The sequence below is a fragment of the Entelurus aequoreus genome, linkage group LG27 (genome assembly GCF_033978785.1).
Source record: "Entelurus aequoreus isolate RoL-2023_Sb linkage group LG27, RoL_Eaeq_v1.1, whole genome shotgun sequence".
NCBI classification, from domain to species: Eukaryota; Metazoa; Chordata; class Actinopteri; order Syngnathiformes; family Syngnathidae; genus Entelurus; species Entelurus aequoreus.
The window spans coordinates 32135419-32150626 of NC_084757.1; the positions used below are offsets into that span (position 1 = coordinate 32135419).

At 38.2% G+C, this 15208-nt stretch overlaps 1 protein-coding gene across 1 annotated transcript in view; it reads left to right on the forward strand.

The window, feature by feature from the left end:
* Window positions 1-15208, forward strand: part of atp10a (ATPase phospholipid transporting 10A) — a 142890-nt gene that overhangs the window by 53485 nt on the left and 74197 nt on the right. Inside the window, exon 10 of the mRNA XM_062039313.1 lies at window positions 13638-14193. Coding sequence (XP_061895297.1) covers window positions 13638-14193 — 556 coding nt within the window. The remainder of the gene's footprint in view (window positions 1-13637; window positions 14194-15208) is intronic.

Below are 15208 nucleotides of genomic sequence, written 5' to 3' on the forward strand. Positions count from 1 at the left end.
TATCACTCAAAGGAAGACATGAAACTGCTACAGGAAAATACCAAAACAAGAGAAAAAGCCACCAAAATAGGAGCGCAAGACAAGAACTAAAACAGGGTGTGATGTGACAGGTGGTGACAGTACACCTACGTTGAGACAAGAGCTATATTGATGCATATATTATGCTTTAAAGTCATATCCAACAATTGCGACAACGACTTTTTACTGTCAACTGAGTTCATGATTTCTGCTGGTGGTGTGCCTCCGGATTTTTTCAACGCAAAAAATGTGCCTTGGCTCAAAAAAGGGTGAAAAACACTGTTGTAGTGGATTCATTACAATTTTGCAAGCTGGGTAACGTTTGCTGTGGTCTGGAACAACATGGTAACGTTTGCTGTAGTCTGGAACAAAATGGTAACAATCGCTGTGGTCTGGAACAACGTGGTAACGTTTGCTGTGGTCTGGAACAATATGGTAACGTTTGCTGTAGTCTGGAACAAAATGGTAACGATCGCTGTGGTCTGGAACAACGTGGAAACGTTTGCTGTGGTCTGGAACAAAATGGTAACATTTGCTGTAGTCTGGAACAAAATGGTAACAATTGCTGTGGTCTGGAACAACATGGTAATGTTTGCTGTGGTCTGGAACAACATGGTAACGTTTGCTGTAGTCTGGAACAAAATGGTAACAATCGCTGTGGTCTGGAACAACGTGGTAACGTTTGCTGTGGTCTGGAACAATATGGTAACGTTTGCTGTAGTCTGGAACAAAATGGTAACGATCGCTGTGGTCTGGAACAACGTGGTAACGTTTGCTGTGGTCTGGAACAAAATGGTAACATTTGCTGTAGTCTGGAACAAAATGGTAACAATTGCTGTGGTCTGGAACAACATGGTAACGTTTGCTGTGGTCTGGAACAACATGGTAACGTTTGCTGTAGTCTGGAACAAAATGGTAACAATCGCTGTGGTCTGGAACAACGTGGTAACGTTTGCTGTGGTCTGGAACAATATGGTAACGTTTGCTGTAGTCTGGAACAAAATGGTAACGATCGCTGTGGTCTGGAACAACGTGGTAACGTTTGCTGTGGTCTGGAACAAAATGGTAACATTTGCTGTAGTCTGGAACAAAATGGTAACAATTGCTGCGGTCTGGAACAACATGGTAACGTTTGCTGTGGTCTGGAACAATATGGTAATGTTTGCTGTAGTCTGGAACAATATGGTAACGTTTTGCTGTAGTCTGGAACAAAATGGTAACAATCGCTGTGGTCTGGAACAACATGGTAACGTTTGCTCTGGTCTGGAACTATATGGTGACGTTTTGCTGTAGTATGGGACAAAATAGTAACAATCACTGTGGTCTGGAACAACGTGGTAACGTTTGCTGTGGTCTGGAACAACATGGCGCACAAACAACTATCATAAATGCAGCTAATATTACATACAGATAATGTGTCATGACACATGCAAATAAAAATTAAACACACAGATGACATAAGTAAAGGACATTAAATGAACTCAAATATACCTACAAATGAGACATAATGATGCAATATGTACATAAAGCTAAAATAAATAGCATGTTAGCATGGATTAGCTTGCAGTCATGCAGTGACCAAATATGCCTGGTTAGCACTCCACACAAGTCAATAACATCAACAAAGCTCACCTTTTCTTTGACAAAAAGGATATAAAACAAACAAACAAAATCATAGTTAAAGCTTATAATCGACAGATAGATCTGAAGTTGATCTAGTGACTTAAGTGGTAAAAGTGACTTATTTTTAACACTTTTAAGAGTGGGATTTTATTTATTTTTTTAACTGTCATTAGTCAAAAAATAATAAAGAATTGAAATCAATGTTATGAATTATTGTCCTATTCAAAGCTCCAATTACTTCACATCAAATATTACACTTTTGTGTAAATTATTGCATATTTTGTGTGTTTGCCATTTTAATCAAAGTTTTATTTGCCAAAAAGGGCATAAAACAAACAAAATCATAGTTAAAACTTATAATCGACAGATAGATCTGAAGTTGATCTAGTGACTTAAATGGTAAAAGTAACCATTTTTAATAAATTAAGACTTATTTTTAACACTTTTAGAGTGTGATTTTATTTGTTTAACTGTCATTAGTCAAAAAATAGTAATGAATTAAAATCAATGTTATGAATTATTGACATATTGAAAGCTCCAACTACTTTACATCTATAAGCGACAGATAGAGCTGAAGTTGGTCTAGTGACTTAAATGGTAAAAGTAAAAAAAAATAGAAAATGAAGACTTATTTAAAACACTTTTAAGAGTGGGATTTTTTTTTTTTTTTTTTAACTCAGTCAAAAAAAAATAATGAATCAAAAACAATGTTATGAAATATTGATCAAGGCTTCAATTACTTCACATCAAATATTCCACTTTTAAACATTTTTTGTGTAAAATATTGCATATTTTGTGTGTTTGCCATAAAATCTAAGTTTTCTTTGACAAAAAGGGCATTAAACAAAAAATGATATCTGAAGTTGATCTAGTAACTTATTTTTAACACTTTTAAGACTGGGATTTTTTTTTTTTTTAAACTATCATTATTTAAAAATTATAATGTTTTTATGAATTATTGACCTATTCAAAGCTCCAATTACTTCACATCAAATATTCCACTTTGAAACATTTTTTGTGTAAAATATTGTATATTTTGTGTGTTTGCCATAATAATAATCTGTTTTCTTTGACAAAAAGGGCATACAACAAACAAAATCATAGTTAAAACGTATAATCGACGGATAGATCTGAAGTTGATCTAGTGACTTAAATGGTAAAAGTAAAAAGAAAATTAACACTTATTTTCAACACTTCAAAAGAGAGTGGGATTTTAAGCTAGCTCTCCATTGAACACCAAACATTATGGGCAATAGCGGGAAAAAAAGAATCCATAAATTAACTGGACCAGGTTCAAAATCTAGGAAAAAAGTAGCGTCTTAGTCTGGAATTTACGATGAAACGTTTTTCAAGCTGGCTGACGTCCTTTCTTCCTGGATGTTACAGAAAGTATGAGAATGTGTGAGCTGCTGCCTGCTCGTCTCTACTTGTTTAATAATCTCCTATTCGTCAACATGTTTACACAAAGTTATCTTTTCTGTTGTCTTCAAGTCCGTCCACCTCTGTCGTGTTATCTAATTGAATGACGGAACAGGGAACTTAGCTGCATTGTTAGCCATATTTTACCATTTAGAATGCATAAAAAAAAGACAACAACATCAGGACTGTGACAGGCAAAAGGTTCACTTCCCCTTCAAGATAAACCGTAAAAGGATGTTGTATTTACTGACACACAAACCAAAGATGTGTTTTACTCGTCTACATTTTGAAAATCTTAAATTTTTGATGACAGTTGGTCAAAAAATTCAGTAAAAATAAATACATTGGTGGACATTATTCAGTTAGTTGCTCTCTGGGTGTTCTGAACTCCTGTTTCTAAAACAAAAGCCACTTGGTTTCCATCAGTGTGACGTCTCAACGTTACCGCTTTACTGTGCAGTCAAGATCGGGACGTGCTTTCCTATTTCCTTTTGTGGAGGGGGGCGTGGCCCGCGGGCCTGCAGCGCAACAGGGTGTGCCAGGACCGGTCACGAAGTCAGCGACAGGTGATTAGATAATGATGCCCACCTGGGCCATCTACGCACCTGTCGCTGACTTTGAGGCCGGTCCTGGCACACCCCGTTCCTGCTGCAGGCCCGCAGGCCACGCCCCCCTCCACACCTTTTTATAGTGCCTTTTCCTGAAATGACTTTCTTCGGCCTTCCCACGGACTCCACCTGTTGCTTTGGCGTGCACATCTGTTGGAAGAGTGGAAAAAGGGCCAACTTTCTTACCGTGTGCTAATCATGCAAAAGTGCACACTTGTTCTTCCTGAGCACGCTCGGCGTCTCGCTATTCCGCCGCGGAGGAAATAAAAGCGGCAGACTTTTGTTTGCTTCTGTTGTTATTGTTTTGCCAGGCTGCCCTTGAGGCTCAGTGACTGATTTATAACGTTTGAGATGTGCGAGCGTGATAATGCTCCATGCCAGGAGGCCACACGGTGAGTCACTTGGCTCCACTATTGTACGACGCAAGGTTGCCTTACCTCCTGAGAAAGGAGGTTTTAAGCCGAATAAATGATCTAAATACTTACTCCCAGGTCGACCTAGGGCAGGGGTTGGCATGACAAAATGTTGAAAGAGCCATATTGGAGCAGAAATACTAGAAAATAATCTGTCTGGAGACGCAGAAAAAATGAAACACCTTATCTAAGTGTTATAATGACATAAGTGTCTATATTATCTATATTAGCCTACTATCAAAATGACTTGTTGTCTTCATTACAACAATTATATAAGACTTCTAAAGTCATTTTGATAGTAGGCTAATATAGACACTTACATCATGTGTTGCCTTCATTATGACAATGATATAAGTGTCTATATTAGCTATATTAGCCTACTATCAAAATGACTTTAAAAGTCTTAAATAAGTGTTATAATGAAGACAACACATGACGTAAGTGTCTATATTAGCCTACTATCAAAATGACTTTAAAAGTTGTACATAAGTGTTATAATGAAGGCAACACATGATGTGTCTATATTAGTTATATTAGCCTACTATCAAAATGACTTTAAAAGTATTATATAAGTGTTATAATGAAGGCAACATATGATGTAAGTGTCTATATTAGTTATATTAGCCTACTATCAAAATTACTTTAGAAGTCTTATATACAGTAAGTGTTATAATGAAGACAACACATGATGTAACTGTCTATATTTAATGCCTGCCTACTATCAAAATGACTTTAAAAGTCTTATATAAGTGTTATAATGAATACAACACATGATGTAAGTGTCTATATGAGCCTACTATGAAAATGACTTTAAAAGTTGTATATAAGTGTTATAATGAAGGCAACAAATGATGTAAGTGTCTATATTAGCCTACTATCAAAATTACTTTAGAAGTCTTATATAAGTGTTATAATGAAGACAACACATGATGTAAGTGTCTATATTGGCCTACTATCAAAATTATTTTAAAGGCCTACTGAAAGCCACTACTACCGACCACGCAGTCTGATAGTTTATATATCAATGATGAAATCTTAACATTGCAACACATGGCAATATAAAGTGCAATTTTAAATTTCCCGCTAAACTTCCGGTTGAAAACACCTTTGGATGATGACGTATGCGCGTGACGTAGCCAGTGAAACAGGAGTATCGGTAGCCCATTGGATCCAATACAAAAAGCTCTGTTTTCATTTCATAATTCCACAGTATTCTGGACATCTGTGTTGGTGAATCTTTTGCAATTTGTTTCATGAACAATGGAGACTGCAAAGAAGAAAGTTGTAGGTGGGATCGGTGTATTAGCGGCTGGCTGTAGCAACACAACAAGGAGGACTTACTTGGATAGCAGACGCGCTAGCCAACGCTAGCCGCCAACCGCATCTGTGATCGGGTGAAGTCCTTCGTCGCGCCGTCGATCGCTGGAACGCAGGTGAGCACGGGTGTTGATGAGCAGATGAGGGCTGGCTGGCGTAGGTGGATAGCTAATGTTTTTATCATAGCTCTGTGAGGTCTGGTTGCTAAGTTAGCTTCAGCGTCGTTAGCAACGGCATTGTTAAGCTTTGCCAGGCTGAGAATTATTAACCGTGTAGTTACATGTCCATGGTTTAATAGTATTGTTGATCTTATGTCTATCCTTCCAGTCAGGGATTTATTTATTTTGTTTCTATCTGCATTTGAGCCAGATGCTATCACGTTAGCTCAGTAGCTAAAGAGCTTCGCCGATGTATTGTCGTGGAGATAAAAGTCACTGTGAATGTCCATTTCGCGTTCTCGACTCTCATTTTCAAGAGGATATAGTATCCGAGGTGGTTTAAAATACAAATCCGTGATCCACAATAGAAAAAGGAGAGAGTGTGGAATCCAATGAGCCAGCTTGTACCTAAGTTACGGTCAGAGCGAAAAAAGATATGTCTTGCACTGCATCTAGTCCTTCACTCTCACGTTCCTCATCCACGAATCTTTCATCCTCGCTCAAATTAATGGGGTAATTGTCGCTTTCTCAGTCCGAATCACTCTAGCTGCGTTGAAAACAATAGGAAAATATGAGGATGCGAACAACTGACTACGTCACGCTACTTCCGGTAGGAGCAAGGCTTTTTTTTATTAGAGACCAAAAGTTGCGACCTTTATCGTCGTTGTTCTATACTAAATCCTTTCAGCAAAAATATGGCAATATCGCGAAATGATCAAGTATGACACATAGAATGGATCTGCTATCCCCGTTTAAATAAAAAAATGTCATTTCAGTAGGCCTTTAAAAGTTGTATATAAGTGTTACAATGAAGGCAACATATGATGTAAGTGGCGATATTAGTTATATTAGCCTACTATCAAAATTACTTTAAAAGTCTTATATAAGTGTTCTAATGAAGACAACACATGATGTGTCTATATTAGCCTCCTATCAAAATTACTTTAAAAGTCTTATATAAGTGTTCTAATGAAGACAACACATGATGTGTCTATATTAGCCTCCTATCAAAATGACTTGAAAAGTTGTATATAAGTGTTATAATGAAGGCCACATATGATGTGTCTATATTAGTTATATTAGCCTACTATCAAAATTACTTTAGAAGTCTTATGAGTGTTCTAATGAAGGCAACACATGATGTAAGTGTCTATATTAGCCTACTATCAAAATTACTTTAAAAGTCATATATAAGTGTTATAATGAAGGCAACACATGATGTAAGTGTCTATATTAGTTATATTAGCCTACTATCAAAATGACTTTAAAAGTCTTATATAAGTGTTATAATGAAGACAACACATGATGTAAGTGTCTATATTAGCCTACTATCAAAATGACTTTAAAAGTCTTATATAAGTGTTATAATGAAGACAACACATTATATAAGTGTCTGTATTAGCTATATTAGCCTACTATCAAAATAACTATGTGTCGCAGGCTGACGCAAATCTTTGTTGACAGAAATGTTGAAATGTAATATTCTACACATGTTTACAACATTGGAAAACATTAGTAAGTAAGAGGGTGAGATAACTCCTGGAAATGACTGGCTTAGAATGACCAAAGGTATAGATGTGTGTGTCCCAGTTAAAGGAAACGGCAGGCCGTATTCTTCTGATGGTTTTATTACAATCTTTGCAAGTTGGGTAACATTTGCTGTGGTCTGGAACAAAATGGTAACGTTTGCTATGGTCTGGAACAAAATGTTAATGTTTGCTGTGGTCTGGAACAACATGGCGCGCAAAAAACTATCAGAAATGCAGCCAATGTTACATACAGATAATGTGTCATGACACATGCAAATATAAATTAAATACACAGAAGACATAAGTTAAGGAAATTAAATGAGCTCAAATATACCTACAAACGAGGCATAATGATGCAATATGTACATATACAGTAGCTAGCATAAATAGCACGTTAGCATGGTAGCTTGCTGTCAAGCACTGACCAAATATGCCTGATTATCACTCCACACAAGTCAATAACATCAACAAAGCTCACCTTTGTGCATTCACACACAGCCTAAAACATTTGGTGGACAAAATGAGACAAAGAAGGCGTGGCATATAACATGTCTTTCAGTGGCAGCGTCGGAGACAGTTGTACACGTAATCATGCTGTTGCGCCACAGTCCACACAACTATGGTGAGTTCAAGGACTGCCGAAATTAGTAGGACAAAACGGCGCTCGCCACATACTGTCATCAGGGAAGCATAAACAAGAACATATTAAACAGTGGACTTTCTAACAATTAGGGAGGTTGGTGTCATCTTTGTCCTCCTACACAAATCATATTCAAACAAAAACATATATTTTTCCTCCTTTTTCCATTTTCATACATTTTTGAAAAAGCTTCGGGGAGCCACTAGGGCGGCGCGAAAGAGCGCAAATTATTTTGGTCGAACATTCCGCAAAATTTCCCTTCAAAAGACACCCAGACGGGACTTTAGATAATACTGTTACCAGGTTTCGAGCAAATAAATGACCAGCATATAAGTAAAACATTTTAAAAAATGCTCATGTTAGACATTTTGTCCAAACATTAGGCTTTTTTAAAAGTGAATTTAAATTCTGCAAGCCAGTATTAACCTGTGATTAGTAATGATTAAACCAAATTCAAAAGTGTGATTAATATGAATAAAAAAATGTCACCATTACACAGCACTAGTATAAACACTTTGTAGGACCCAACAAACGACCAGGCAGGCACACATTCAACTTAATGGCAAAGACTACTTCCTGACTGCAGCAACACTAATTGAAATGAATGCAGACTTGCACATATATTATTAAAACATTTATTTGCTACTACATAAACACACAAAAGTACCAAAATATGGTACAGTTGGTTGAGTACTGATATGGATTCCCAGGTACCGGGAATTGGTACTGTGTCGATTCAAATGTGAAAGGTACCCATTCCTAGGGATCTCCGTCTTTAAAGAATTAAGACGTACAATTTTACAGTATTTTAGGGCGCCCAATTTTTACGCCTTAACAAAAATTAAGAAAAATATATTTTTTTAAATTACATGTTCATTCCTCCATCTTTTGTCTAAAAACTCTGCTTACGTCTTTAAAGACTGACATCTAGGGATGATGTTCGAAACCGATTCTCCCGGTTGTTCGATAAGAAAATAACCGATTCCATGGACTCGAATCCCTTTTTGAGAACCAGTTCCCGTTATCGAGGCCACTATAGTAAAGAAAAAGAGTTAGTTCTTTATTCGAATCCCAAATGGGCAATGTTATGCCCATTTGATTGTAGACTCTTACTGAAACCTTGTGGCGATATGAAAATACTATGCGTCAATAGTTTGGGCACTTCCGGGTTGACGATGTTAGTCCAGTTCATGAGACAGTTGAGAAGTAGACAAGTTGAGTTAGCTCTTACAAGCCTTGGAACAGATAAGTCTGTAAGTAAACTGTTTAACTTGTTTATGTAACTCAATGTTAAGGTGGAAAGTGGTTAAATTTGATAGTAAGATGTTTATTGAAAAACGATTTTTGTGCACTGTTTCAATGGATGTTTTGAGGACTTAAAATGGCTGCCAGTCGTGTATTTCCACCATGGAAATAGTTTCAACACTCAGAAGTATTTGTTTGATGATACTACTGTATATTTGTGTGAAGCTAATATTTACATATTGTGTATTACATTTGAGTATGTTAATTGATTCACATAGCTTATACATTTGTCATTGTGTGTATTTCAGTTTAAAAAAAATAATTAACAGTCCAGTGCAAGACAAAAGTAAAGATAGGAAAAGACAAAGCAAGATCAACAACAATAAAGAACCTAAATTGATTAATCTGCTTTGGAACTTTATTAGACGTCTTGGATTGTTTGTTAGCTGTCTGCCTGTGTGTTTAGTTAGTATGTTCCAATAGCAGCAGAAGTGCACTTTTTGGAGAGCTGTATTATTTTCAGTTTTGTGCCCAAGGAACTGATTTTATTTAACACTATTATTATTTATACACCTATAGTGATCACAGAGACAGGTTTTTTTTGTGTTGCTGTATATATTTGTTTTTCTGAAAAATCCCACTTAATATACTTTGGGTAACAACAGTCAATATATATATATATTTTTTTTAGGGGGGTAACAGTCAATATTTTTTTATTTATTTTATTTTATTTTTTTCTTATAAAATAAAAGTGAGCTTTTGTTAAACCAAATATTGTGTTTTTTTCCATATACAACAACCTTTTTCCATATACAACAACCTATCTGGATTCGATAAGAGAATCGATAAGGAATCGGTTCGATAAGAGGATTCGATAATGGGCTCGAACTCGATAATTTCTTATCAAACATCATCCCTACTGATATCCCTCAGGTTTGGCAACCGTTCAGCCTGGCCAACTTCCACGTTTTTCCCTCTGTACTTGCAGCATACCTCTCCTGCGGTTGTTTTTGAGGTTTGGGTGTGTCTTTTGGCGTCCTTTCACCGAGATAGGAGCTAAACCAAGAAAACGAAGGTCTGACGTACGGATATGTGATTTGATGATAAATCATTAAGTCACTTTTGCGAGGGCCGTCTCAGTAGAATGATTTGCCCTGAAACCCGACTGAAAAGGTGAAAAAAGATTGTTAGACGCAAAGTATTCATTAAGCTGCGGTGCAACCATTTCTTTTGAGGATTTTAGAGATAAACGAGAGGTGCAGTAGTTCAGAAAGAGGTCAGAGTCGAGGTTAGGTTTTTTAAGCACAGGATGAATAACCACAGTTTTTAATTGCTATGGGAACAGTACTTTAAGAAAGTGACACGTCAATAATATTTAACACTGATCGTCCTAATATTGCAAACAGCTTTTTAATGAGTTTCACAGGAAGCGGGTGGCATAGACATTATGTCTGTTTTGTCCCATGAACAAGTCATGAGAGTTCTTCTAATGATACCCTCCTCAAAATAAGGGAGATTATTTTGGAGGGATTTTTTTTGAAGATTTTAGAGATAAACAAGAGGTGCGCCACCGGTCAGTAGTTCAAAAAGAGGTCAGAGTCGAGGTTAGGTCTTTTAAGCAGAGGGAAGAGAGATTTTGTATTGTTTTTTTAAATAATTTTGAATTATTAATTCAATTGTAATCATCTTTGAGATATCAACATAGTCGAAAATGCTATCTCTTATGACCTTTTATTGCAAAATAACACTGCTGTTCTATTAACCGTAGAGTCATGTGCCGCGGCACACTAGTGTGCCGTGAGATACAGTCTGGTGTGCCGTGGGAGATGATCTAATTTCACCTATTTGGGGTAAAAAATACTTTTTGCAAACCAGTACCGGTAATTATAGTCTGCAAATGATGTGTTGTTGTTGAGTGTCGGTGCTGTCTAGAGCTCGGCAGAGTAACCGTGTAATACTCTTCCATATCAGTAGGTGGCAGTGTGCAGGTAAACCGGTATCTAATGCTTAAACCAAAAATAAACAAAAGGTGAGTGCCCCTAAGAAAAAGGCATTGAAGCTTAGGGAAGGCTGTGCAGAGCGAAACTAAAACTGAACTGGCTACAAAGTAAACAAAAACGGAATGCTGGACGACAGCAAAGACTTACTGTGGAGCAAAGATGGCGTCCACAATGTACTGTACATCCGAACATGACAATGACGATCAACAATGTCCCCACGAAGAAGGATAAAAACAAAGTAGATGCGGGAAATATCGCTCAAAGGAAGACATGAAACTGCTACAGGAAAATACCAAAAAAGAGGAAAAAACACCAAAATAGGAGCGCTAGACAAGAACTAAAACACTACACACAGGAAAACAGCAAAAAAGTCCAAATAAGTCACGGTGTGATGTGACAGGTGGTGACAGTGCACCTACTTTGAGACAAGAGCTATAGTGATGCATGCTTGGTTATGCTTTAAAGTCATATCCAACAATGGCAACAACTACTTTTTACTGTCAACTTAATTTTGTTTTTTAATGATTTATGCTGATGGTGTGCCTCCGCATTTTTTCAACGCAAAAAATGTGCCTTGGCTCAAAAAAGGTTGAAAACACTGCATTAGGCACCCTCTAGTTTAATTAATTTTAGTTTGAGTTTTTTAGGTTCAGTTTATTTGGAACATGCACACAAGGTTACATTGGAATAAGGCTCTTGTTTACAAATTCACCATCCAACTTGTCGGAAAGGGAGTAGGAAGAAGCCATCAACAGCCGCGTCCTCTAATTAGCACCTTGACAGAAAATAATAATCTAAAACTACACGAGGAAGTTGATATTTATGACTTCCACAAGATGGCAGCAGCTAGTTGGTTCTGTCGCTTTAACATCTGAACCCGTTGCAAATAATCGTTAGAAGCATCTTCGAATAGAAGAGAATCAAACTTTATTGCCATTTCACTTAAAAAGTGCAACGAAATTAGTTTTCAGTACACACCCGTCAAAGATGGGAATGTACAATATACGGTCTACAGCAGCGGTGTCAAACTCATTTTAGATTGGGTTCCACAGAGAAAAACCGACTCATAAGTGGGCCGGACTGGTAAACTCACGGCACGATAACTTAAAAATAAATTCAACTTCAGATTGTTTTCTTTGTTAAAAATAGAACAAGCATATTCTGAAAATGTACAAATCATAATGTTGTTGGGTTTTTTTACACTTACATGTTGCGGTTAATAATTTATTTGTCGTTATTTATATTTTCTGAATAAATTATGTAATAATGTTCATCAGTCAACTCATTGGTGTTGATTTTCAATCTTTCAAGATTAAAAAAATTATATCACAATCAAATTACAGGATGTTATTTATGTAGTTTGATTATTTTCCTCAACTGATGTACTAACATCTTGTGGTTTATTTTGTACATGTGTAGCATCATCTACAAATATACAAAGAATTGCTATTGTGACACCTAGAGGACACATTTAGAACAGCAGTTTCTTTCATTCAAAAATTTCAGGTACATTTTTATACTTGGCAAACTCATCCCGCAGGCCGGCTAAAACCCTTTCCGGAGCCTGATCCGGCCCTCGGGCCGTACGTTTAACACCTCTGGTATACAGGGTAGAAAGAACAGGAAGACTGATGAGTACCCGTAAAGAGGAAGGAAAGCTAAACATGGGGGTAGGACGAGTAGAAATAAACAACTCCCAAACTAAACTCCTATAGAGGAGGGGGTGCTCACTTTCAGACCAGAAAAACCTTGGGCGACAATAAACACATACGAACTCAAACAAACAAACTTGCAACTGCCCTAGTTGTTCATAATTTCGCCTTGCAGAGCGGAAAGCTCCTCCGAGAGGTTGTCCAGTTTGCGATTTATTTCAGAAACCACAAAGTCTGAGCGCCCACAGCTCTGTCCGGACAGTCTCTTCCAAATTTGTCGATACACCAGGGCAACACGTGCTCCAATCAGCAGATACCCTGTTATCATGGTCCCGAGTAGGTCAACGTCCTCGACTAAATGAATCGCCAGGCACATAACCCTCCACTTCTTCTCCCAAGAGTCCAAACGTTCTGTCAGGATGGGCAGTTTCCCCTGAACCCAAGCTTTTCGTTGAGAAGGTCTTGTCAATTTCGTTGAGAGGGCGGTTGATCAATTCTATTGTTTAGATTTAGCAGAGCAGTGCAAAAAGAGACTCCGAGAAAGTTAAGACGAGACAAAGAAGCAGGAATAGGAGCGATTAGGGAGAGGGGAGGAAGGTGTTTGCCTTCGCTGAGAGCCAGAGAGTTTGTTTCTTGCATAAACAAATATAGAGTTTTCTGAGATGACTTATTATGGCAAAAAGAGACTCTGAGAAAGTTAAGACGAGACAAAGAAGCAAAAGTAGGAGCGATTAGGGAGAGGGGAGGAAGGCGTTTGCCTTCGCTGAGAGCCAGAGTTTGTTTCTTGTATAAAGAAATAGTGTTTTCTGAGATGACTTTTGATGGCAAAAAGAGACTCAGAGAAAGTTAAGACGAGACAAAGAAGCAGAAGTAGGAGCGATTAGGGAGAGGGGAGGAAGGCGTTTGCCTTCGCTGAGAGCCAGAGAGTTTGTTTCTTGTATAAAGAAATAAGAGTTTTCTGAGATGACTTTTGATGGCCTATTGATTCTCCATCCCATCCTTGTGTGTCCGTCAGGTCCGTGTGAGGTTCGAGCTCAAGTCCCCGGTCAAGACCATCGAAGACTTCATCAAACGCTTCACGCCGAGCCGTCTGACCTCGGGCTCCAACAGCAGCAGCTCTTCAAGCCTCAACCGCTCGTCCAACAAAGGATGTTCCAGCGCGCTTTCCTCCCCCTCGGCCGAGAGCACCCTCACCAAGTTGGAGGAGGAGGTGGCGGCGGCGGCGGTTCACGGGGGCCTGCAGAGCGCCTTAAGTGCCGTACTGCCCTCTTACAACGAGAAGCCCCCGAGCACGGACCTTCGTTACGAGGCCGAGTCGCCGGACGAGGCGGCGCTGGTTTACGCCGCCAGGGCCTACAAGTGCTCCCTGGTCGGACGCCTCCCGGACCAGGTCACCGTAGACCTGCCCCACCTGGGGAAGCTGAACTTTGAGCTGCTGCACACTTTAGGCTTCGACTCCACCAGGAAGCGAATGTCCGTGGTGGTCAAACACCCTCTGACGGACCAGATCACCGTCTACACCAAAGGAGCCGACTCCGTCATCATGGACCTCATCAAGACTCCCAACACAGGTACGACTAAAGTTTTTCTTTTTTCTGTGGTTTTATGTCAGCTGGCTGCACGCATGTCTGCCTGCTAACAGTGTGTAGAGCTGGCCAAAATGTCGGATAGCATCTACTGCAGCAGATAGGACATTTATTCCACAGGTGTCTAAAGTATTAGCGGCACAATCTAAAAATACCAATCAAAAAAACTAAGTGGAATAAAAGAGCAAACAGGTCAAATGTAACGAGAAAAAGGGGCAAAGTTGACTCTAATAACAGACAGCTTTTAATCTTTAAAAATGATTTTGATTCATTATTATTTTTGAGCAATGACAATGTTGTTATGAATTATTCACCTATTGAAGGTCCAATTGCTTCACATCAAATATTCCACTTTGAAATAATTTGTCAGGTTTAAACATCGATGACATCTATTAAAACAGACAAGAAGCAAGGAAATAAACCGAGACAGGATTCAGTTTTGCTCAATTTGAGGAGAAACGTGTCGACCTGTAACCTCTTACAGTGTCACCCACGCGCTAACGAAAAAAGGTTCACGTCTCCTCTTTTATTTGGATATTCCCTGTTTACACAACAACAGCTGTTTCTAAAGGAATGGGGGGTATGTAAACAGCCATTGTTTTTGGTCACATTAACACAAAAGAAAAAGATGCCTCGGGCTTGGACTGGTCCTGGATCGAGCTTGGGCAAGTCTTGGACCACAATAGATAACCCCTCCCATCTCCTTCCATCGTACACAATGGAATTTTACAATCCTTTGGCTTGGTACAACAAAGACAGCTTTCGTCTGTTCACTGGGAACTCAGAGAACGGAAAGTTTTATGATAATTTACATACAATTTTTCTGACATAATTGTTGGGGAAATTATTTATATATTTGAATGTGTGTTTGCAAAAAAGAAAAAAAATCTTAACTTTTCTTTGACAAAAAGAGCATAAAACAAAAAACCTTACCAAAATCTTATAATCGACGGATGGATCAAAGTTTGATATAGACCAGGGTATTAGGGTTGTCCCGATC